General features: G+C 39.4%; 1 protein-coding gene across 1 annotated transcript in view; it reads left to right on the top strand.

The window, feature by feature from the left end:
• Positions 1 to 20011, top strand: part of ZFPM2 (zinc finger protein, FOG family member 2) — a 308278-nt gene extending 288267 nt beyond the window's left edge. Inside the window, exons 6-8 of the mRNA XM_058809042.1 lie at positions 7201 to 7407; positions 11687 to 11911; positions 16564 to 20011. Of these exons, the coding sequence (XP_058665025.1) occupies positions 7201 to 7407; positions 11687 to 11911; positions 16564 to 19055 (2924 nt within the window). The 3' untranslated portion in view covers positions 19056 to 20011. The remainder of the gene's footprint in view (positions 1 to 7200; positions 7408 to 11686; positions 11912 to 16563) is intronic.
• Positions 20012 to 25896: the final 5885 nt, after the last annotated feature.

Genomic DNA, 25896 nt, shown 5'->3' with positions numbered 1-25896 from the left:
TTTTATTCAAAAACTTGTATGAACCATGAGTTGGCATGTTGTAGAATACTGAAAAGGCATTAATCAACCCAAATAAACAAGTACATAGATCTATCTAACAACTATGAAGTAGTTAATAAATTTTTAGCAATTTTATTATAGAAAAAAGGTCTAAAAGAGTAGTGCTTAATTATCTGGACTCCTCTGTGCTGGGCTGTCTTTTGATTGTATTAATGAAGCAGCTGGCCCATTGTTTCTCTTTAATTCCTCTATTGTTTTAAGAATATGTCACAGCTCTTTATTCTTTTATCAGGTGCTGTGCAGGAGGATTCACACAATAACTCATATTCCTACTGTATTTGCCAATGCACAAAGAAACCTCCAAAGCATTTTTCAAAGAAGGGGCACACATAATTTATAAGTTCTGTTCCTTGTACCACTCCACTGTCAAAAATTTCAACAGTATTGGATTTGAATGAATTATAATTTTTTTATTAAACAATGTGTCCACATATAGATATATGTACTTTGTTCCTGTCAAAAATTAGAGATCTGCCCAATAACTTGTGCTGTACTGAAATGGCATTCAATAAGCTGAGTCGTCACAACCCCATGGGTGAGAAGCAGAAGGAACCCAAATATGAAGATCCCATCCTATTGTGATGTGCAAATTTTCCATAAATGCTTAACCTGTGGAACAAAGGAGGAAAGAAAATAAATTAACTCTAACCTGCATTACCATTACTAAAAAGCACAATTTTTTGCAAGTTGGAATGTTTTATTGGGAGGGAAGGTTTAATTCAGCTGATGGTGCCTGGAAGTTGCTAAGAGCAACAGTCTGTTGTTTAAATAAATTCTGATAGTCTTTTGACCCTTCTTGCAAAAAGATGTGTGTACAGGAAATGGGCTATTATGTTGTTGCAGCAACGCAATCAAGTCCAGTAAGCTCAAATTTTACTACACAAAAGTAATACTTCGGAATTAACTGGCACTGAAAGCTGCTTTTAATAGAAATTGTGATTGATTTCCTAAACTTGTGTGAAAGGTGTGTGACATTTCTGGGTCAAAAAAACAAGACTCAGATAGTTGAGCAAGGAAAATCAACTAATACTAAAGACAGGGAAACTGGAATTTGCTTTTGAATGTATGTTTATATTTCATTATGATTCTCAATCCATGAAATTCCTTGTACTGAGTGGAAATGCTGGTTTTAGCTACTTGCTCTCTTAAGGTACTTTTCCTGAAAGCAACAATGTGAATCAAGAGCTTAATGGTTTCATCCATTTTGAAGCTCTTTTTCCCAGTGGAGTTAGGTGAGTCTGACCTTATATATATCAGACTGTGATCCACAGATTATCATTCCTTAAGGCCTGCAAAACATAAGTGGGGGGGAAAAATCCAAAAAAGCAGCAGCCCACCATCACAACACTCACTGTACAGGATTCTGTTTTTTCCCTGGAAGTGGTAAAGGGTTCCAGAGTTCTAAGGATCAAAATGAGTGAAGGGTCATTTAGTTAAATTTTCAGGGCAAATTCCTGGTTTCAAATGGGATAGTAGGGGTCCCTTTGTTTAAAAAAATATTTCAAATGTAGAAGAAAAAAAGGAAGGGCTGTTGAAATTTTTTTTTCTATTTTAGGTGTCTGTCCTACATAAAATAAAGGTTTGAATTAACATGCGTATCTATCACCATTTTACTCCTTATTCTGAGTACAGAAGATAGTGTATTGCTGCATCTAAGTATGATTTAATTGGTTCAATTTACTATATATTTTTTATACTATGTGTGATTCCATATCTTGATGAGTCCAGATGTAGTTATGCTTCTGGTTTACGGCATCCCATTGCTTGTATTTTATTATTTTTACAAAGCAAATGTCTATCAATCATAGAGATAAATTAGAAAAAACTGTGCAAACATGACACATTGCTAAGATTTTTTCAGCATGCCATGTAATTATTAACCTGATTTTTTGCCATTGAGGGAAGCCGTGAATTACAGATAGCATGGATGAAGTTAAATGCTTTTATATTAGATACATTTTCCTATACAGTTTTCTATAGGTATGGCCATACAATATAATTGAAGCTTTGTCAGCCCTGTAGCCTAGCAACAGATAATACTGTTAGGTTACTGAATTGCTCCTGGTTGACAAGTAGGGAGTATTTTTGTGTTTATCATGTTTGCTAATGATGGGATCCTTTCCAAAAGGCTTGTCTTAATCTTAATTAGAGTTTATCAGCAGAGGTCTGCATGACATTGTGCAGACACTGATTTCATAAATAATAAAAAGTGCAAGTGAAAAATTTGGCAGGAGAAGAAGATATTTAAGACCACTGATTCTTGTAAGAGCACCATGAATTTCCAAAATGTAATCAAGTTTGAACTGTGACTCTATTCTTTATTATCGAAACTTGCAGTACACTCCACTGCAGTTTTGACAGCAATTATGAGTATGATTTATAAGCTTCCTGTTAGGAACCAGATCTGTTTGTACAAGAATCTTGATCATAAACATTACAAAGAACAGTAAGTCCACAGTTTTTCAGGGACATCAGGACCTTACTCTTTCATTTTCATAGAAAGTTTTTGGTTTGGGTTGGGGTTTTTTGTTTGTAATTAAGGGTGTTGGTGTTTTTTTTAAAGCAGCAGAAATATTTGCAGCGAAAGATGCAGACAAAGAAGAGAACCCTGAAATAACCTTCCCATTTGGTGGATGTTCTGAAGGTATCAGATAATTGCTTCAGTGCCTGATGTCCTTTGGTAAAGAACTCATGCCAATACAAATGGAGTGTATTTTTTTTGCTCTGGTTTGCACAATATCATATTCTTTAGCTTTCCTGTCTTCTGATGATTAAACAAGTGAGCACTTTGAATTCCTTGAATTCTGAACAACTAGAAGAGGTAAAATAAATACAATACATTACAAGCTCAAGACACTTATCTTCGATTTCACAGAACCATAATTACCCTTTTCAAGAAAACAGCCTCACAATGTTACAAAGCCTGTTGCTGATCTAAAACCTTCCTTCCTTGCACTGGCACAAGAGTAAGACTTTTATTACTACTCTACCAGGTAAAACCTGTAAGACCCCTTTCAGTATTCATGGTTGTGATGGTGACGAAATAGAGTCAGCGGATGCCCGAAACTTCCCGTGCATCCTCTGCACGAGGCACACACGCTTTTCCTTGCTATTGTCTCTGATGGGCAATATGATTTGTCCAAAGATAACAACACCAGGTGGGAATTGCCCTGAGATAAGAGCACCGGGTGGGAATTGCAGGAGGAACTGTCTGGACTGCTCGCGTAATGAATGCGTTCCAGAGATGCGGGAGCTGTGATGGGTGCGATTGACTTTAGTACACATCGGCCTGAGAAGGGTATAAAGTGCTGCTGGGGACTGGGCCACCTGGGCAAACTGCTCTCCCAAGGCTGCAGGCAGTTCCGTGCGGGTTCCTGGCCTCCTGCCCCCGCCCCTGGCAGGAACTCCTGCCGGGTACATCCAGCCCGAAGATAGGGAGCACTCCGTCCAGAATGGGTGAGTAAAAGCCGGCCACATACTGAGATAAAATCCCGTAGTAGCAAAAAGGGTGCTTTTTTTGCTTTGCGTTTGGTAATGCCAAAGACTGTAAGCCTGTGTGTTTCTAGCTGAACCTGTTTATATTATAATCCTTTAGACTTGCTTGTATTATATACTGCATTGACAATATTTAGATGGTGTGTGAGCAATAAATATAATCGTTGTCATCCTCATAATCAATGTCATACTTCTTGTGCCTGACTAAGAATCTTCTTTCTGCTATGGCAGAATGGGTGGCCAATGTATTCATTATGGACAAGAAGAGGCCCAAATCTACCATTGATTTCAGACCAAATTATATAACCATGACAATTTCAGAGGCACTGTCAGTCACTCATCCCTGTTAAAACATCTGTTCATCCTTTCTCTTCCTCGGATGCCTGTGTTATCTTAGGACTGAGAAACTTTGCCTGGTAAAGCTTTGTAGAACAATTTTGCTCCTGTAAGTTATTTCTGAGAAGAGGAACAGCTGGTTAAAAAAAAATCTAGCCAGCTTAATCAGAACTTCATCTCATATAAATAATAGTCCTTCACATTTCCTTATGAAATCTTCATGCCTTTGCATATATTTCATGCAAACATCTTCCTATCTCCTTCTAATCACCACTGGTACTTGGCTATGGCTTCTGTACCGTCCCTTTGAAAGCCTGTTGTTAACTCTGCTCTCTGTTTAATGAAAGCTGTGGTGCTCCTGAGAGACTGCTGTTTATATGTCAGTTGTGTCTTAGCCTGTTGAAATGTTTGGGGGAAAAAAATTCTCCTGATTTTTAGCTGCCACCTGTAAGGAAGCCCTTATCCCTGCCAGAGGTGTCTAGACAGCATAGCAATTCATATGGTAGTCACGACTGGAACTTCCTATTAAATCTGGAAGCCTCTGTCGGGTTCTCTGCACTTGACAGGACTTTTTCTGTCACTCTTGACTGACTTGTGCTCTTTGCTTGACTGTGCAGTAGAAGGCTCAAGAAGACTTCTCTTCCACAATCTTCCTGCTGTGCATGAAGGTCAGCATGTTTGCATTCACTGCATTAAGGGGAATAAAATCGTTTGCATCTTTCAAAACAGCAGCTCTTGCCTTACTCTGTGCAGGCAAGCATAGAAGGGGACAAGTGGGGACTGCACTGTGTCCTGTCCCAATGAGTGACTGTTGCTGCAAAGGTGCTGAGCTGCATTTCCAGTAGCTGGAAGGCATCTTTTGGGAGCTCATCTGTGGATTTAACTTTACACAATTTCATATTTGATGAAAATGTGGATGTGTATGGCATGATTACTTAAATGCCTCATTTTCTATTGACTGAGGTGAGTGAAAACAAAATAGCAATACCCTTTTTGGATCTGAATCCTGCTGAGCTGAAGGTTTGTATTAATATGCAGAAATGGATTTAACCTCCCTAATTCTGATTTTCTTTATTAAGCCAAACTAGAAGCGGTTGTGCTTCCAAAGCTGTCACACATCCCACCAGGCTGTGCCTGCCGTAGGTGTGACAGTTTGCAGGAGCTGGGTGGAGCAGGCAGCCCGGGTCACCGCTCCCTCCAGCTGCCCGAGTTTAATCTGCTGCTGGACATGAGTCAACGCCCTGAGGAGCTCCAACACCAGGAGCCTGACTCAGCCTTTTAGCTGATCTAGACTGAGTGCAGCTGGAGACCCAGTAATCACTTGTTTTCCCCCCCAAGGGTACACACAGCATGTCAAGATGTTTGCTGGGATAGAGGAAGTCTCAGTTGTTTATTCTGCAGTGACTCATTTTTATTAAGAGATCCAGTGAATAATAAAGTCTAGAAAGAGCTCTTATTCTGTATTAAAATATACTAAAATGTGTTGGTTGATTATTACACCTTCTGTATATAACTAAGATAGATGTGCATGCTAATAACGGAAATTAACTGTGTGATGTTTGCTGCAAAAGTACCCAATTTCAGGTTCTCAAATTGCAGTGTGTGTTCCATGTTTTTTCATCTACAAGACTAGTTTAAGTACACTTTAGGAATTTAACCTAGTGTTCCAGAAAGTGTTTCTTTCTGGAAGAGGTTTTCTCCCAATTTAGCTCTGAAGGCTTCTGTATATTTACTAGTTATATCAGACAATATATCAGATTGTGCTCTTCAATTTTTTTTTTTAATTCCTGCTCAGGCATTGTGATTCTCCATTTGTAGAAATTTTTGGTGCTATCTTTATTTTTTAACTCCTTATTCTCTAGAAGAAATTACTCCGATTTGCACCATTTAATGTTGTCATCTTGGAGACCAGTAAATCTTGGTGTGCTTTGGTCCCATCACAGTAAATTGTTTCTAAACTTTGTAGCAGCTTCAACTGCTGTATTGCCGAAGGGTGAATACAAAGACACTTTTCTGCTTTGAAACTTCTACACCACTTTGAGGTCTGGAAGCTTAGTGTATTTTGCCACTGAAATACACTGTCACTGATGCTTTTTTGTTTGCTCATCTTTGAAAGCTAATAGACCGGTTTAATTAATTGTCCAAGATTTCTCTAAAACAATGTCCTAATTCTTCCATTTAGCTGTGGCATATCATACACTGTTGTTATCTCCTCTACCAGATTTTTGCAACAAGTTGTTTTAAAACTATAATCTCGTTGAAGGGAAAAAATGAAGTGCAGTTGAAAAGGCAGTTATGCCGAAAGATAAACACAGCAATATTACTTATCAAAACGAGTACAGTTTTTGCTTGCCTAATGAATGCAACATATAGCTTTCTCTATATATACAAAACCTGAGGAAAAAAAAAAAAAGCTTTATAACATATAAAGTATGCAACATTATTTCAGGCATAACTGTATTGGATATGTATCTAGGCCTGAGAGTGTAGATAACACAATATAAGTGCTTTGCCTGTCTAAACATGTTAAATAAATGAGCATTCACTATCTCATTCAAATACATTAGTAGATGTACTCGCATAGTTAATTTTCTTTTTAATGCACTACACGTGACATTTGCAGCACAGAGCTATAGTGTATCTTACTGTTTGATGAAAGTTCTTCCACTTCCCCTCCTTCTCCCCCCCTTTTAAACAAACCTTTATTTGAATAAGCCTTTATGAAACAGATCTTTGGCATATCTTCTTTTCAGGAAGTTCAGTCAGTGTAAGCAGAGATAAAGCAGTCATGTTATGAAGAATATTACATAAGGGAAGATTTTTTAGAGAAAGAGGGTGACAAACATAAGGGAGGGGAAGAACGCCCTTAAGAGGAAATCTGATTTCTTTCTTGCAGCTGTTTGGTTTTACTGAGCTGTGATTTGCTATTCAAAATAAAGCAAGCTTGGAGTTGAGAAAAAATTTACAGGAACTTTGGTGAAAATTATAATGAGAGAAGTGCTGCATAAGTTATTTTCACCTATATCTTGATTTTCATAATGCTGGCTTTTTAGGAGACAAAATGAAAAATTAAAATAATTTTTCATGCTGCAAATAGTTAGGAAAGTTACCCCAAATTTGTTTTTCTTATACACGAAAATTCCTATGTTGGTAGAAGGAAGACAGGAAAAGTAAAAACTGTATGCCTCTTTACCTTAAATAAACCATCAAAATTTTTAAAAAATGAGAACTGCTAAGATAGCACTCATGTTGTAAGTTCTGGAATTTGATATTGTCAATTAAAATCTTTCTGCTTTTTGTTTCCTGCAGGAGGGCAGCTTTGGTGTACCACGACCAAGGCCATCTCGGAGGGTGAGGAGCTGGTTGCCTTTGTTGTGGATTTTGACTCTAGGCTGCAGGCTGCCAGTCAGATGACTCTGGCAGAAGGCATGTACCCCGCCCGCCTGCTGGACTCCATACAGCTGCTCCCGCAGCAGGCTGCCATGGCATCTATTTTGCCTACAGCTATTGTGAACAGTAAGTGAGGAACTCTATTCCCTGGCGGGTTTTTGAAACAACAGCACTCCAAGGCACACGTGAAAAGCTAACGCAGCGATGGTGAATTCATGACCGCAGAAACCACACCGCAGCTCAAAGCCTGCTTTTGTTCCCCCAGCATCTCAGATAAAAAGAGCAGGAAGAGCAGTCTGGCAAGAGCCTCACCCAGAGTACCTGCCCTCGTGTGGAGGTTCTGTGATCTGTTCCCAGAGGCAATAGGATTAGAAACTGTTAAAAAAGTAGATGAGATAAGTCGGCTAGCTGTCAAAGTCCAGCCTCTGCTGCTCAAGAAAGCTTGTTGCTTACTACTGCAGTTTCTGGTAATAATTCATGATACTCAGCAAAATAAAAGAAACACATCCTTTCAGTGATTGTTTCAAAATGCAGCAGAAATCATGCCATAGAGCAGCCCTAATTTATTGTAGCATCTCCAGTGAATGTGGTTAACTAAGAATGTTTTTAGATCTTCTGGTCATCAATGGGCTCTGTCACGGATAAAATGCAGCATGCGTTCAAGTGCTGTTCTTAGAGAGGAGGGACATGAGTGTTCCTGTACGGGGACAAAGTTTACATTTTTAACTCTTGCTTATGCAAAAGTTTGCCTGCTGTTTACCTTTATGCAGCCCTAGTTCCTCATCCTCCTTTCTAAATACTTTTCAAATATATTGGCCATTACCATGATCCTCACCAGCCATCACTTAGATTTAGATTGCGCATTCTTAGCTCTCAGAACTTTGCAAGTCTGTCCATTTAGACCCCATGCTGGAGCCCTTCCTCATGCTTCCCATGGTTTCTAAGTATTCTAATTAGTTATATTGAATACTGAACACGGTATTTCAGGTGCACATGCACATGTGAGCACATAATCTGCCACTCAGACTCACACTTAATAATACCGAACCTTGATCAGTCACAACATCTTCACACAGAACTGGTTAAAATATCCTGGGTAACACTTTTCATTCTATGTTCCCCTTTCAGTTTATTTTTCCTTTTTAATTGCTTATTTTCTGGTAAACAATTTTGATAGCTACATATTTAATGTTAGCCTATTTTTAAAGATAAACCTTCAAATGACCTTATCATCCAAGTCTTCCCTTCCAAGAGTGAGTTGGAGCAGCCTCGTGCCCTTTAGCTAAGCACATTCACTTCTACCCCACCAGTGGGGCAGCTGTGAGCTGAGATACCTGCTCACAGAATCAGCAATTAGGATTGCACAGGACCTTTCCAAAATAAGGTGTCAGAAGCACTTAACATGCCACTAACTGAAGTTACCACTGTTAGGGGAGGCCTGTTTATAGCCAACAGGGAAAGGAAGGAAAGCTGAAAAGCAGAAAGGCAGCTACTACCTTACCTGAAGGGCACAGATTGTTTCAGATGAGATTATATTCTTGTGTAAATCTATGAGGCCAACTCTGGGCTTTGGCAAAGTAGTCAGATTTCTACAACATCACACTTCTGGAAACATCTTTTCTGTCAGCACTGACTTTTGCAGAGCCCTGGACACTGAACATTGCTGAGAGGAGTCTTTAAGTATATGGTGCATCAGCTCTGGCTGTAAAAGTTTAGCAGCAACTCAGAGTAACTTCTGTGTTCTTGACTCAAGGAAAATGTGAAAATAGCAAGTCTTACTGCTCATAACTTTCCACATCAGTCCCAACTCTGCCTCTGATCATAAGGGGCTATTTTAATTTTTCATTGTTGAGTTGGTAAAATTCAGTTTCTTCATTAAAGTATTGAACTAGAAGTTGAGCAACAAGCTGAATGAATCTCTAAATTTGTAGTGAGCCATCTCTTAAACATTCCTTTTCTGGATCTCTGAAAAAAAAAATTGGTTTTGTAGCTTGTTTGGGGGATTTTTTATGTTTCCTAATATTTGCTCAAAACAAAATTAGAATGTCACCTATGATTCATTCAGCTTGAGGCTGAATGTTTCATTAGATGAAAGTATTCATTGAAATAAATTCCAATATTTTGCTTTTAAGTAATTAAAACATTAGTTTCAAGTAGCCTTTATCTGTTTCACATTGCTTTAGAGTAGTAATAAGTAGTTCAGATTCCATACCTGTATATTGCTCTCCCTGAAATTCCATCCTCTCACCATGCAAAACTCCTCATGCATTTCCTTTGCTTGGCATGTAATGGGAGTCACATATTCACTGTGCATAACTGCAGCTACAGACTGTCCAGGCCATCTAACCCATAGGAAATAAAGATGGCTGGAAGTCAAATTCATTAAGATAATCAGAAAGTTCAATTCTGTGATGGAATGCAGTCAAATTAATTCAAATAGGACAAGTTGCCCATATCAGAATTTCCTATTAGGACTTTTGGACTTTCTTTTCTGTGGAAGCACCAACAGTTCAACTTTTTTAAACCATTTGAGGCCAAAACTAAATGTTGAAATGCCGCCTTTAAAGCGAGGTGGACATTTGAAATGATGCAAGCTGTATCACTAATGTTTTAATAGTGGTGTACATTGGAATACTAACTGCTCCATTAAGTATTTGTGTCTGAAATCCATGCACAATTATTCAGTGGCAAAGGGAAAAATAGAAATTGGTAGTGGTATAAATATTTTTTGCAAATTCATGAGCAGAAAAATAGACAAGCATTAGCATTGCAATCAGAGAAGCAAACTAAGCAATGTAAATTTTGGCTGCATTTGTAAATATTTGGCAAATAAAAGACTCATCCATGTCAATGGGTTGGAGTCTTCAACTTTGTTCACCCAAAGGAATTGAAACAGAGCGGTTGTCCTATAGACATCAATATTTGAAATTAAGCATAAATTGTCACGAATGGTAATGAATGACATCATCAGCTACACATGCCATGTTTTCAGAGCAGCCAGCCATTCTTCAAAAACTAAGTTAATTACAGTCTCTAGCAGCTCTTTGCATTCTGCATCAGGGGAGTTTTCATATTGATCAAGACGTGTTTTGATGTTGACTGCAACTGCTTGATCCTGAGGTCAGCTGTCTCAGTCTGAGTTACTCACAATTTTATCCTCTCAGTCTCGAAAACAGTTGAGAGGTGTCCACACCACATGCAGAGAATGGTTCTATGCCTATGATAACTCCTGAAATTTGTGCATGAATGGGAATAGTGTTCATTGACTTAAGCCAAAGGTATAGAAGGGACTGTTGTCAGGATTTAGCAATATAGACGAGTTTCAGTGTTGAAGTGTAGATCCTGTCACAGTTTAATTTACTAGCGTAGATGTGCCCCAAAAGAGCAGGGATTTCTCCTGTTCTTACTGATAGGATGGAAGGTTCACCTTTAGAAAGATTAAACAGATCTTTTGTCTTTCTGAGATGTATACACAACAGGTTCTGTGTCCTTTGACAGGGTATTAACACACAAATATCTGTCCACTTTGTGTAAAAATACCATATCTATTATTACTCTTCACATTAGTGAAGTATGTAGCCTCTAATACATGATCAAAATCCCAACTTCTGCTGTTGAAAACACTCTGTGCAACCTCTGCATGGTGTCTCCTCAGAGAGGAGCTGACACTTTGGGATAGGAGACAATGAAAAATTGCCTTATTTTTAGTAAATATTCTCTGTGTATAATGAAAAGTGGAAAACCAACAATTTACTGAAAATAAGAGGACAAAAAATACATAAGAAATTTCAATTTCTATAATTAATAAGAATCGGAACCAAGGAAATAGACATGCTGGTTAGAATAATATCAGTATAATTCAGTATGATAGAATCTTAAGGAAAAGTAGTCTAGTCTTGCCTCCTGGATATCAGAACAAAAGGATTTTACAGTAATAAATGGAAGCATACTGAAAATACACATTCTTCAGAATGATCTCTTGTTAGTACTCAAAAATTCCAAGGCCCAGAGCTGGAAGTTTTGTGCACACAGAAACAAAATTGAAAGATGTCACCTAATGAGTAGTGATGTATTGAAAATACAGCATAGTTCCTTAATTAGTATTGCATGTTCCTAACAAACATTTAATTTAATTTAATTTTTAAAAGTAATTATGTGCCAAAAGCTTCTAGCAGTTTTCTTTATGCAACTTTAAAAAAAAATATCCTTTTGAAAGAATCAACTTTCTCCCATGTTAGTTTCTCATCCGCAAGTGGCATCTTAATAAATCGATTTCTCTGCTTTCAATGTTTTGTTAAATAAGTATTTTTTTAATGGGGAAGGGAGGGGAATTAATCTAGCTGTGTTAATTGGTTGGGACCAAGTGAACTGTGACTAACCTGCATCTGCTTGTACTTGCTTGTAGAGGACATATTCCCTTGCAAATCCTGTGGCATTTGGTACCGAAGTGAGCGGAACCTGCAGGCCCATCTCATGTATTACTGCAGTGGGAGGCAGAGAGAGGGGCCACAGCTGTCAGAGGAGAGTGAGGACAGTGCTCAGCAGATATCCAGTGTCTGCCCCTTTCCACAGTGCACCAAAAGCTTTTCAAACGCAAGAGCCCTGGAAATGCACCTAAATTCTCACAGTGGTAAGTATCATGTATTTTTGTGTATCATCTTCTAGATTTAGCTTTTTGAAGAATTATTCACTATAATATTCAGTAGGTCAAAGTCTCCCCAAATATATGCAAGCATTGCATGTAGATAATACCAAAATGCCAACAGTTTCTGACCAGTGTTCTACACCAAGTACCTCTCCCAAGCAACCAGTGTCATTTATCTCATCTACTAATCCTCATTTGTTGTTGTCTCTCTCTTAATGTGTGCATACACACATACAGGCAGCATTTCTTTACCTTTCTGGTGAAGGTATGATCAGGAGTCCAGACACAATCAATTTCTGCAGGATTACAGCTACCAAACACACACACAACCAGAGAACATGTCCTTCTGAAGTAATATCTTCCTTCTTAGCCCTAGAGGAGGCTTCATAGGCAGAAGGTTCTAAGGATCATGGTCCACAACTCTCTGCTTTTACCAGGACAATTGTTGCATGAAAAAAAATTACTGTTTGATAGAAATATTCTTTTCCCTTCTTATAAGTATAAAATGGGGATAGTGTTTTATAATCACAAAAACAGAGAATCATAGGTTTGTCCAGGTTGGAAAAGGATATTTGAGATCATCAAGTCCACCACCAAACCATGTCCCACATCACATGATGTTGATGACCAATTTTGATTTGAATTAGGGCTGGAAACACAAGAGTTTGCAGGACATTTTGCATTGGAGTTTTCAGTGGCAGAGAACACCCACAAATAAGAAAGCTTGCAGGGTCAGTGTGTTGTGTGTTTGATGTCTGGTGTACAGAGCTGCTTCTGGAAAGAAGCGAGGGCTCTATGTGTGTTCCTGATCCTCCTGTTAAATGAATGGAGTCTAAAGGACATTAATGGATGCTTTAATCACAGAAGAAAGCCTTCTTTGGCTGCAGTGTAAAAACTCCTGGGGCATGCATAGTCTACTCTGTGGATTTGGTGAAGCAAAAAATGATCCTCTGATTCTTGGGTAGCAATTGCAATTCTATAAGGCAACATACTGTCTTGGAGGAGTTTGGTACCTCCCAGAAAAGGACTAGAATAGTGCTGAGTGAAAACTTCTGTATGTAGACAACACAGGAAACCCTTAGTCATTCATCATCAATGGTCCCCTGTTATCCAAGAGGAGGCATTCAGAGAACTGCTGAGCTGCTTGGATGTTTATAAATCTATGCACCCAGATGGGATCCATCCCAGGGTGATGAGGGAGCTGGCAGATGAGCTTGTGAAGCCACTCTCCATCATTTACCAGCTGTCCTGGCTCACTGGTGAGGTTCCAGATGACTGGAAGCTGGCCAATGTGACACCCATTCACAAAAAGGGTGGGAAGGAGGATCCTGGTCCTTACAGGCCAGTTAGCCTGACCTCAGTACCAGGTAAGATAATGGAGCAGTTCATACTGAGTGCTATCACACAGCACTTACAGGATGGCCAAGGGATCAGACCCAGCCAGCCAGAATGGGTTTAGGAGGGGTCAGTCATGTTTGACTAACCTGGTCTCCTTCTATGACCAGGTGACCCTCCTGGTGGATGTAGGAAAGGCCGTGGTTGTTGTCTATTTGGACTTCAGCAAGGCCTTTGATGCTGTCTCCCACAGCACACTCCTGGAGAAGCTGGCAGCCCAGGGTTTGGGCAGGAGCACTCTGTGCTGGGTTAGGAACTGGCTGCATGGCCGGGCCCAGAGAGTGGTGGTGAATGGTGCTGCATCCAGCAGTGGTGTCCCTCAGGGGTCTGTGCTGGGGCCAGATCTGTTCAATATTTTTATTGATGACATGGATGAGGGCATCAAGTCCTTCATTAGGAAATTTGCAGATGACACTAAACTGGAAGTGTGTGTCATTCTGTTGGAAGGTAGGAGGGCTCTGCAGAGAGACCTGGAATGGGTGAATGGATGGGCAGAGTTTAATAGGATGAAGTTTAATAAGTCCAAGTGCCAAGTCCTGCATTTTGGCCACAATAACCCCCAGCAGCTTTATAGGGGACAGTGTGGCTGGACAGTGCCCAGGCAGAAAGGGACCTGAGGGTGCTGGTTGACACCAGACTGAACATGAGCCAGCAGTGAGCCCTGGTGGCCAAGAAGGCCAATGGCATCCTGGCCAGTATCAGGAACAGTGTGACCAGCAGGCCCAGGGAGGTCATTCTTGCCCTGTACCCAGCACAGGTGAGGCCACACCTTGAGTGCTGTGTCCAGTTCTGGGCCCTCAGTTTGGGAAGGACCTTGAGACACTTGAGCGCAACCAGGGGAGGCAATGAGGCTGTGAGGGGCTTGGGACACAAACCCTGTGAGGAATGACTGAGGGAGCTGGGGGTGTTTAGCCAGGAGAAAAGGACATCAGAGGTGACCTTATCACTCTCTACAACTCCCTGAAAGGTGGCTGTGGTCAGGTGGGGGTTGGTCTCTTTCTCCAGGCAGCAACTGACAGAACCAGAGGACACAATCTCAAGCTGTGCCAAGGGAAACATAGGTTGGATATTAGGAAAAAGTTTGTTATGGAAAGAGTGATAATGTACTGGAATTTTCTGCCTGGGGAGGTGGTGGAGTCACCATCCCTGGATGTGTTTAAAAAAAGACTGGATGTGGCACTCAGTGCCATGGTCTAGTTGAGGTGTTAGGGTTGGGATGGGCTCAATGATCTTGAAGGTCTCTTCCAACCTCGTCATTCTGTGTAATTTAGAGCTCAGATCTTTCTTTACTTAAAGATACTATCAGGTATTGCAGTTTTCTGTTTGTTGCCTAGCAAATATTTCACTGTGCAGTAAGCCAACAGAACCATAGGTTACAACAGCTTCAATAAGATCAGGTGCATGCAGCCCAGTGTGTCTTACAGGCTGGTAATTACAACCAGATACTCTGGGAGGATAACAGATTAATTTCTCCCCATGCAGAGGAAAACTGAAATATTAGCCATTGTGCAAAACATTTACTTCAACTATTTGCATTTATTGACATGGCAACTGGCTTAGGTGTTGAGGATTTTGAGCCATGAGCGGTGAGGGACCATGTCTGCATGTAATCTAGAGATCTATGTTCCTTGAAAGACATAGATCTGAGATTGTGGTGAATTTCCAGTAAGAATCTTTAGTTATTTCCTAGAAGAGAGACTAAACCTCAGGCCTTTCCCTTTCCTTTTAGTCATAAACCAGTCTATTCAATCATTCTTTGCACTTTTTCCTATACTGTCAGTCTTTATTTTTCCATAGAGATTATCACAAGTTACAACACCTTCTTCAGCAGGAATGAACATTCCTTTTCCAAATGTCTTGTAATCTTTGGGAGCACTGTGTTTGCTTCAACTGCTACTGCTGTTCCCACTGGAGGCTCTAGCAGACCTACACCACAGGAATGCAGAACCCTGACTGAAATGCAAAGTCCCATAGAGACTGCTGTCACTGTACCACATGATGGGGAAGCATGTGAAGCGCCATCTCATGTCAGTGGAGGAGCTCAAGCTTCATGTGGCCTCCTGGGGAAGGAGTGCCTGATGGGAAACAAAGTGCTGACTAAAGTGCTGTGTATCTCCTTGATTCCCTTCTGGCCTCTGAGGCCAAGAGCAGGTCAAATTTAAGATGCCACTCACAACTTGGGGGGGTCACTGATGCTAGGCAAAAAGCGAGGATCTCCAGGTACAACACTGTGACTACCCACAGAGTGAGATACAATATTCTTACAGTTTTGTATTGTCCAACTACTACACACCTACTACACCTGACTGAGGTGTGGTATATGTGCCTATGTGTAGGCAGAACAAATACTCATTTTGAATTCTGAATATCATCCCTATCAATATTTTTTTCAGTTACTATTGTCTAAAATGTAACTAGAATCTGTGTTGTTGCAGTTGAGAAATCTGGTCTTATCTCTTTTTAAAGCATTTTCAATTTCAAAATGCATGGAGTTTTTAGTTTAATCGGTGATTGTAAGATGTCTTTGAATGTACTGTTCTTGATAAAGTGGTAGTGATTTCATGAGGAAAAGGTGTTATATTATAGCAGTAGTTGCCAATGGCCATTATATGTGAAAGATAAAATGTCGGTGAAGCCATATCGTACTGCTCCTCCTCCCTTCACAAGGAAAACAGTCATCACTCCTTTGCGGTGAGGGTAGGTCTGTAACCTCTTCCCACACTACAGCCAACCCGTGCAAGCAAAGAGCTGAGCATCAGTTGTACTCAAAATGCTACTTCTGCTTTGTCTGTGGCTTTCAGGCGCACTGAGGGCTGTACCTCAAGCTACATCGTAACCTTGAACCTCTTGACCTTGGTGTGCTTTCTGTGCATTCAAAATTTCCAGCGACTGTGTGTGGGGAACATAATGTTTCCCTTTATTTGCAACTGTAATTTCTGAGACGCTTCATTTAAAATAAGTCCAGTACATTTTTATCCTTTCCCTTGTTCTTTCTCTTCCTGCAGCTCTGATGAATGTATGCAAATACTAGGGCTCTCCAAAGCAGAGTAAAAGTCTGCGAATAACCTAGCAGTTCGAGGAAAAACCAATTCAAGTATTTTCAGGGTGACTAATACTATCTCATAAGAAGAAAATTAGTCATTCTCACTGCATTTGTACCTTCTTTGCAGCTGATTTCCCAGTATTCTTCATGAGGGGCAAAATGGTCACTTTATTTTGTATTTTGCTTGTCTTTTCTGTAGGAGTGAAAATGGAAGAATTTCTCCCACCCGGTGCTAGTCTGAAATGCACAGTTTGTACTTACACTGCAGATTCAGTGATTAACTTTCATCAGCACCTGTTCTCGCATCTTACTCAAGCTGCCTTTAGATGCAATCACTGCCATTTTGGCTTCCAAACTCAGAGGGAGCTACTGCAGCACCAAGAGTTACATGTCTCTGGCAACAAAATTCAGAGAGAAAGTGACATTGAACACTCTCCAAGTGGAAATGAAGAAGGTTTACAGCCAGCAACGGACCTGTTGAGCAGAAATGATGTTCCCCAGAGCCAAAAGACCATGCAGACTAAAGATGCAAGTTCTGATACAGAGCTTGATAAATGTGAAAAAAAGGCTCCACTTTTCCTTCCAAACCAGAGGCCAGAAACCCAGCCTGCCGCGAATAAGCAGAGTTTTTCATATACCAAAATAAAATCTGAACCATCCAGTCCAAGACTTGCTTCATCTCCAGTTCAGCCTAATATTGGTCCCTCTTTCCCAATGGGACCCTTTCTTTCCCAGTTTGCTTTTCCCCAAGACATCACTGTGGTTCCTCAGGCTTCAGAGATATTAGCCAAAATGTCAGAACTGGTCCATCGGAGGCTGAGGCATGGAAGTAGCAATTATCCCCCTGTAATTTACAGTCCTTTGATGCCTAAAGGGGCTACATGTTTTGAATGCAACATAACATTTAATAATTTGGACAACTATTTGGTACACAAAAAGCATTACTGCAGCAGCCGATGGCAGCAGATGGCAAAGTCACCAGATTTTTCCAGTGTTCCAGAAAAAATGCCTGAAGCTGTAAGTCCCAGTAATGGTCAAAGCTCTATAAGCATCCTGAATCCAGCTCCTCACACATCTGATCCAGAAAATCAACTTCTCCAGACATCTTGCTTAAACTCTTCCAATGTTTTAGATTTGATTGGGCCAAACAATAAAAGTCATGAAAAAGACTTTACTGCACAGCCTAAGAAGTTGTCAACTGCAAGCAATGGTGATGAGAAGATCAATGGAAAACCTTCTGATGTGAAGAATCCCAATGCTCCCTTAGTAGAAGGGGAGAGTGACCCTAACAAGACCACATGTGAAGCTTGCAATATTACTTTCAGCAGACATGAGACCTACATGGTCCACAAGCAGTATTACTGTGCCACTCGCCACGATCCCCCGCTGAAGAGGTCAGCTTCCAACAAAGTGCCTGCCATGCAGAGAACAATGCGTACTCGGAAGCGAAGGAAGATGTACGAGATGTGCTTACCTGAGCAAGAGCAGAGGCCACCACTAGTTCAACAGCGATTTCTAGAAGTTGCTAATCTTGGCAATCCATGTACATCTACTCAAGAGCCAACAGAGGGTCTTGGGGAATGTTACCACCCACGATGTGATATTTTTCCAGGAATAGTCTCGAAGCATCTGGAAACATCACTGTCTATTAACAAGTGTGTTCCAGTTTCAAAGTGTGATACTGCCCACTCCACCGTGTCTTGCTTGGAGATGGATGTGCCAATAGATCTCAGTAAAAAATGCTTACCCCCGTCAGAGAGGACGTCCACTTCTCCCAAAAGGCTGCTGGACTACCATGAGTGCACCGTATGCAAGATCAGTTTTAACAAGGTGGAGAACTACCTGGCTCACAAGCAGAATTTTTGTCCTGTCACTGCTCATCAGCGTGGTGACCTGGGACAACTCGACAGTAAGGTGTTTCAAAACCCAGAAAGTGAAAGAAACAGCCCAGATGTCAGTTATGAGAGAAGCATAATCAAATGTGAAAAAAATGGAAACTCAAAACAGTCCTCTCCTAATGGAAACTTATTTTCCACACACTTAGCAACACTTCAAGGACTGAAAGTCTTTAGTGAAGCAGCCCAGCTTATTGCTACAAAAGAAGAAAACAAACATTTGTTTCTTCCACAATGCCTTTACCCTGGAGCAATAAAGAAAGCTAAAGGAGCAGATCAGCTTTCTCCTTATTATGGAATAAAGCCAAGCGATTACATTTCTGGTTCTCTCGTCATTCATAATACTGATTTGGATCAAAGCACAAATACAGAAAGTGAATCTCCTAAAGGCCAGGCGCCTTCAAATGGATGTGCTGTGCCGAAGAAAGAATCTCTTCCACTACTGCCGAAAAACCGAGGCATGGTAATAGTTAATGGGGGACTAAAACAGGAGGAAAGGCCTGCTGCTAACCCACAGCAAGAGAACATTTCCCAGAATCCTCCCCATGAAGATGGGCACAAGTCTCCTTCCTGGATCTCTGAGAATCCCTTAGCTACAAATGAAAACGTCTCTCCAGCAATTCCTACAGCAGAGGAACAGTTGTCTAGTATAGCTAAAGGTGTGAATGGCTCTACCCAGGCTCCAACCAGTGGAAAGTATTGCCGACTGTGTGACATCCAGTTCAACAATCTCTCAAACTTTATAACTCACAAGAAGTTTTATTGCTCTTCACATGCAGCAGAACATGTCAAATGAAACAATCGGTCACCTTTGGTACATGTGTTTAGCATATTGTTCCATGCAGTTTAAAGAAAGCTGTTTGAATTACATCTGGACAATCAGGAGATTTCATTATTGCTGAGTTGAAGACTTAAAGGTGTAATTTCATTACAGTCCATTAGTAAAGTGTATTATTGGTGCCATTTTCAAAAATATTAATTTATTTTACCAGCAGTATTCATAGCTGTAGTTATGTTATTTTTTATTTAAAAACTTTATATTAAAGTCATTTGTAATGTTATTGTATAGTTATTGTGTAGCACATATGGTTTGCACTGTATAGTAGATTTTAAAGAAAATAGTCGCAAACAATACAGAAAAGCATTTTAGAAATAGCTTCAAAAGCACTTGTGTATCCTGATTTTTTTTCTTATATGCTGTTGCAGATATATGTATATGCTAAAATATAACTTGCAAAGAAGTTTCAACTATGCTGTAAAGTTCGCCTTAAAATTTCAATTTTTTTGAACAATTGGGCTCAGTTTGCATTTTATATTTTAGCACATACAGTACCTTAGTCATTAGGCTTTGCATTTGTATGTAGCAGTATGTTTCTGTCCACTTTCTTAATCTGAAACGTACGTTAAATGAAGATGGCATTTTCTTTCTTGTATAGTACTTGTATTTTCTTTCGCTGATGCATCTCTGTCTCAATTTTTAAACCTTTGCTGTTAAATGCAATACTTTATAAAGAATGAACAAAATTACTGGAAGCAGTATTGTAAGAAATGAGGTCATATCAATCAGTTTTATCTTTTGAAAGGCACAGTCTAAAACAAAACCCTAAACTCAATGCTGCAATTATGAATCTAATTCATATATAAGATGTATTTAAATATAAAAGTAGCAATACTGCAACTGGTGATCACAAAGATAATGTTCTACTTCTGATAGAAATAATTTCTCAACAAATGTTGTTACTATGCATGTATATGGATGGAATAAAATTCCAGATAATTGGAGAAGGTTGGCTGTAATTTCTTTAATTTTTAAAAATTTTGTTTTTCAAGGTTGATTTAGAGTTAACAAACTGTGAAAAAGCTCTTCGGAACAAGGTAACATAGCCTTCTCTTCAGTGGAAGCAAAGTATTCAAAGAGACAATGAGTACCAAGGATGCCTCCCCTTCCAGGGTGTCCCTGCTGACAGGTCACTGGTGCAACTGGGTCTAAGAGTGCCCAGTGAGCTAAAACTTAAAATGTGAGGCTCTGAAACCAGGAAGGCTGTTTTCTTTACTGATGCCAAGGAAGACATACTTCCTTCACAGTATCTCCTATGTCAAATTCAGTGGAACAATCTCCTTCGTAATACCTCTGGTATGATTCTTCATGTGTTCAGTGTTCTTATATGAAAAACAAGATGATTCATTTAAGAGACCAGCAATTTGCTCCACTAATTCAGTATAGTAATATTAGTCAATAATATTAGTCAACTTATATTAAAATCTGAACTAATGCACAATTAGTACCATTCACTTGCAAATGTTTGGTCTCCTTTTCACTGTTTTCATTTAAAAAAATAAGATTATAAAAATTGCCTATTGATGCACTTTCATCCTACAAATTTGAAAGCAAAACCATGATCCAAATAGTTACATAAACTGTTGTATTTTAGTTCCTGTGTCAGCCAAAGAAACAACTCAGAACAAGCTACATAGAAGGATGGTATTTCAGCAGAGCAGCCAGTCATAGTCTAACATAAGAGCATACAATGCCACTGGCTTTCAGGAACCCCATTTCTGTGTAGTTTTTAACTGAAACTGTCTTTTTTTTTATTACTTGTAAGTGTAGCTACATGTAACCCAGTAGCAAAAATAATAAACATTTCAAAACTATAGTTAGCAATTCTGCTGGTTAGCCAGGCTTTAAATACAGGTCAAGAGAGCTTAAAATTGTACTAATTCTCACTTGCAACAAAGATAGCAGATGTATACATTCATTTCAGTAGGCCCAAAGTTGGTCCTATAGCAAATACTTAGATAATAACACTTGTGAAGGAGAAAAAGCATTACGATCACAGGGAGAGTAAAATGAGCAAAATGTTCATGATTATCAGTTAAGCATTCATTAGAAAATAGACCAGGATATCTAGGACTTCACAATGTTTTAAATAGATAGTGCATTTTAGCCTTTTTGGTCGCAAACCATTATTTTGAAGATTGTCCATCAGGCAGTAATGGGTTAAAGAACTAGGTGATTACATCTGGATTGAAATAACCTAATTCTGAAAGACCCAATGCATAGATGAAAACTTTTTAGGGGAAGCTGGTAAGAAGGCCATAGATTGTGTAATTTACACTTGCAGAGCTCTAGGTGTGTGTTTAGACAGTGAGAAAGTAAAGGAAAATATCAGGGTTAAAGCAAATACCTAGTTGAGAAGTGATGCTGAAAGAGGAAAGCCTTATCACAAACAGTTTCTGATCCAGAAATGCTGAGGGTTCCTGATATATTCCAGAGGTAAATTAAAGCCTGCCATGGTGCATTATATTCTTCCCACTGGCTCGTCCAATTTCTTTCACATAACAGAATAATTCTGCTAGCGTTTTCTCTTTATAAATCACCTATTTGGTCGACTGCTTCCATTTTTACAAGTTCAAAATAAGCACAACCTGTTCATTTGTGGGGGCAGAGTTACTCAATCGTAAACACATTTTATATATTTTAGTCACTTCACAGGAACAACTGGCAGCTCTGACATGGGCTAAGCCCCTAAGTTATACCATCACACTCTATGAAAGTAAAACCGTACACAAGCTAGGTGGGTAGCAGGTACTAATATTTTAACTTTTTATACATTTTTTTTTTGAAACAGAAAGCATTTTATAAAAAGCTGCTCATATTGCTGGGTTCAGGAACTGTGTTTTCCCATAACTTTATAGACTGTTTTCAATTGTTTCACTTTTTTTATTGCACTAATTTTTTTAATTTGCTCATGTGAAATAAGAACCTAAATATTTTGACCGGCCAGAAATTTCTCTCCTGTCTCTTAAACCACTTGCACAATACTGGCCTAATCCCAGCTTGAGGCTTAAAGCACATCTACATTTAAGTCATAAGTATTGTTTACAGAAATAAACTTCTTAAATCTATTTTCTGACCAAGGGGTTATTTGTGTTCTCTTCAGATTATATCTACATGTTTGTCCAAGGTGATAAACTGCCTATTGCTAAAAGCATCTCTTCCCAAGTTCTTATTTTAGGCTTTTGTAGGATTATTAATTTTTTTTTATCAAATCACCTATGCAAAAGGACTCCATCCTCAGTTTTTGACACCTGGAATTCAGAGGAAACAGAGCACCTCAGTTAAATGGTTTGGATCCCTTAATACCTGTCAGCTGGTGCCAGTAAATAAATCTTTGGGGCTATGGGGTGAACAGCTTAGCAAAAGGTATTCCAATATTTCCTGGGTTTATGTTAAAAAAATAAAATTGCTCCACATGAAGACTTAATATTTAGAAGAGCTGGTTCCTGCCTTAATCCCTGTGTGCTGATTGCCTGGCAGGTTTTACATTCAACTTTTGGGTTTTTTAAGGAAGATTTCCTTATTCAAAAAACATCCCATCCACAGGCAGTGCTTAGAACTAATTTGGCCACATCCCTGTCTGCCTAATTTATTTATTTGTTTATTTGTTTTTATCCCAAAATTCAGACTCTGAAAGGCATTTGTGAGTCCTCATTCATATCACATTCATACCACAATCTTCCCAGTTTTCACAGAACAATGGTGGGGTTTTTTCTTTGTAGAAGAGAAACAGTAAAGCGTATTTCTACAAGCTGATGTCTGCTTGTCTTGAAGTAATTGTAATAACATTAGGATTCTGGTGACATCTTCTCATTATTGCAAATAATCATAAAACTACATCATAGATATTACTGTGGATCCATACTCCTAAATTTCTCAGTTTCTCATTTCCACTAGATAACTATTGACAGTGTTCATTGTCTACACTGCAGGAATGTAGTAGTCATATCCTAAACATAATACAGTATAAACAAGGTGATTTCTCCCTCGTACAATAAACACTGCACCACTGGCAAATGAAGAAGGAAAAAAACAACAAATAAAAACCCTGATGTAGAAATTAAAAAATTAAATCAATTCCAGCACCACTATCAAGAAGTCATATAGGTGGTTTAATTCACTTCACTGAATGTACATACATAAGCTATGAACCAGAAGTCACTCTAAAACAGTGGAACAGAGATGGCACTCTGAGCAGCCTGGAAAATCTGACTTAAAGAAAATTCCATGGTGAGTATAATGGATAAAAGGTGGTGTGGGATGAACTTATTGAGGGGCAAAGAAGATAAGGAAAAAGGGAAGCAGCACTTTGTTAATCCCAAGAGTGTAGTATGGATACACTGATGGCTGCAGAAGGCAGCAGTTACAAGGCATCAGCAATATAAAAATGCTACATGTCCCTGGAGGCCTGTTGAGAGAGGCTAAAATAGTGATGAGATAAAATCCTTGGAAGTTCGCTCCCAAATTCTAAATATTGCCAACACAAGGTTCTGGCTTCTGTGGTCACCTTTTCCCCAAGGCTGACAATGGGGAAGAGAACCACAAGTCACAAAGTCTTTTGACCTTCCAGGTTGGCTTCACAGCTGGCATGTTGTGCTGCCACGACCTGTGCAGGACAGACATCCGCAGAGCAGACATGTGTGACCCTACTGTAAATTAGAGTCAAGTGAAATACCCAGGATTCAGGTGTGTTAGCCTGGGAGCCCACCTGGTCCCTCCACAGAGGTCACTGACAGTGCTCCAAATCCAGACCACACAGAGCCACAGCAAAATGAACTAAAATAGAGGTGGCACTTACGTATAGAGTGAAAGAGAGCGTGGGGAAGGGAGGTGGGCAAGAGATCTGCAGTCACAGAATTAAAGCTTCTGCATGATACAGTGGCTTGAGATGAATGAATTGTGACTGCAAGAGTGAGACAAGGCTTTTATGCTGGGGTGAACAGAAAATTGTGATTCTGACAATTTCAACTTTCAAATACATTTTGAGTTTTTTTACTATAAACACACACACATGTATCAAACATGCACAGAGAGATGAGAATGTCCAAAACAGGGAGACAACATAAACTAGATTAAGAGATTAGATCAAGCACTTCTATAAGGTGATTAGAAAAATCCTTTGTTGCAGAAGCAATAGGCAGACCCTTCAAGCTTCATTGCATAAGAAAACTGGCACCTTTTGGTGCATGGAGCATGATGATACACTCATTCATATCTAAATTTAAATGTCCTAGCAAAATTGCTCTTTCCCCTTTCTGCTCTCAGCTTCTTTGTGCAGGTCCCAAGCCAAGGAATTTGTTCCTACCTACCAACTCAATGGCCTTCACATTCATTTTTTCCCTCCTGAGACTTAGTTGGTTTTGTAAATGTCTTGTTTTGTTTTCAACTGTGGGAGCTTTTTTCACTCTTTTCCCACCTTGAATGAGGCAGGGTGAAGGATTCACCTGAGCTGGTGTGTTGGAGAATGTGGTAATCTCCATCCCAGGAGACATGGAATCACTTGAGAACTCCTTTAAAGGAGGTTTATGTGCACTCAGCTGTTCTCATCTCCTTCAGCTGAGACCTCTTGTTAGGACTTTTATATCCATCACCACATCTTGAAACTCACTCCTCTCTAAGTGCTAAGCAGCATACCCAGAGACTCATCAGTTGTCTGCTTTGAATTAGAATTCTTTCCCTGCAGGAAATCTCCATGGAAGAATGTGTTTGACATGCACTTTGAGTGGCACCATTGATAATTTTAATACTCACTGTTCATATAATAACCTAAAATTCATCCCCAAATGGGGGCTGTGGTCCTTAGTTGTCGAGATCTAGTCATTTCTTAGAGATATCAGGAGAATCCCAAGCCTTACACATAGGCAGCTACAGGGACAGAGGGAAGTCAACATTTACTCATTTTCTCCTCCCATGAGAGTTATTCTGCAAAACAGAGAGAAAGCCATTGGAACACAGAGAAAGGGACAAGAAGGACTTTAAGGCCTGTAGTGTGGGGAAGGGATTTGTGGCTTCTGGCCTCGAGGTGGTTTCTTGTCTCTTTACATTAGGCAGACAAAGGGAAAATGGCCTATCAGCAACCAAGGCTTATATTCAGTGTTAGAAAACTTGACATGCAGTGTGCTTTTTAAAAATTATATCAGAAATCATTTTCCTTTTATGAGAAGTGTACTTTTGGGTAGGTAATTTTCATATTCAGAAAAGAGAAGTTGCCACAGTTTGCAGAAGTTTTTAACATACTGAAATCTGTAATATCACTAAAATACATTCAAAGCTTTCATGCAATTTGTGGAGCTAAAAGTAATAATTATATAAAAAATGTTGACATGATTTCATTTACTTGAGCTTTACTGTGCTAGAGGGATTCAGTGTCACTTTGTGATAGCCACTTCAAGGAAAAACTGCTCTGCAAGAACTTTTCTTGTCAATAACATATTGTGTTCCTTATTCTTGTAACATCAAAATGTATCATAGTCTATGCCTGTTATGCTAGATTTTATAATGACATTCACAATACAAAAATAATATTTATATAAAGTATTCAGCTTGAAGATAACTGTTAGACCTTCCTGATACAAAACTGCTGTGTATGCTTGCCAACCATGTATTAAACTTGAGTGAAAATATTACTTTGTGCATTTGCTCTAAGTTCATGACAAGCATAATTAATACCAATAACCAGCAAGGTGAAAGTAGGATTCATTCTTAGGTGATAAAAATGCCAGTTTTCTTTCCCAAACAACAAATTCCAAAACTTGCTTATCACCAGATAAGATTAAAACGAAGAAATGAAATGTTGTAC

Source organism: Ammospiza caudacuta, chromosome 1, assembly GCF_027887145.1.
Source record: "Ammospiza caudacuta isolate bAmmCau1 chromosome 1, bAmmCau1.pri, whole genome shotgun sequence".
Classification (NCBI taxonomy): domain Eukaryota; kingdom Metazoa; phylum Chordata; class Aves; order Passeriformes; family Passerellidae; genus Ammospiza; species Ammospiza caudacuta.
Note: the sequence above shows the minus strand (reverse complement) of the source record. Positions and strands in the feature narration are given on the sequence as shown.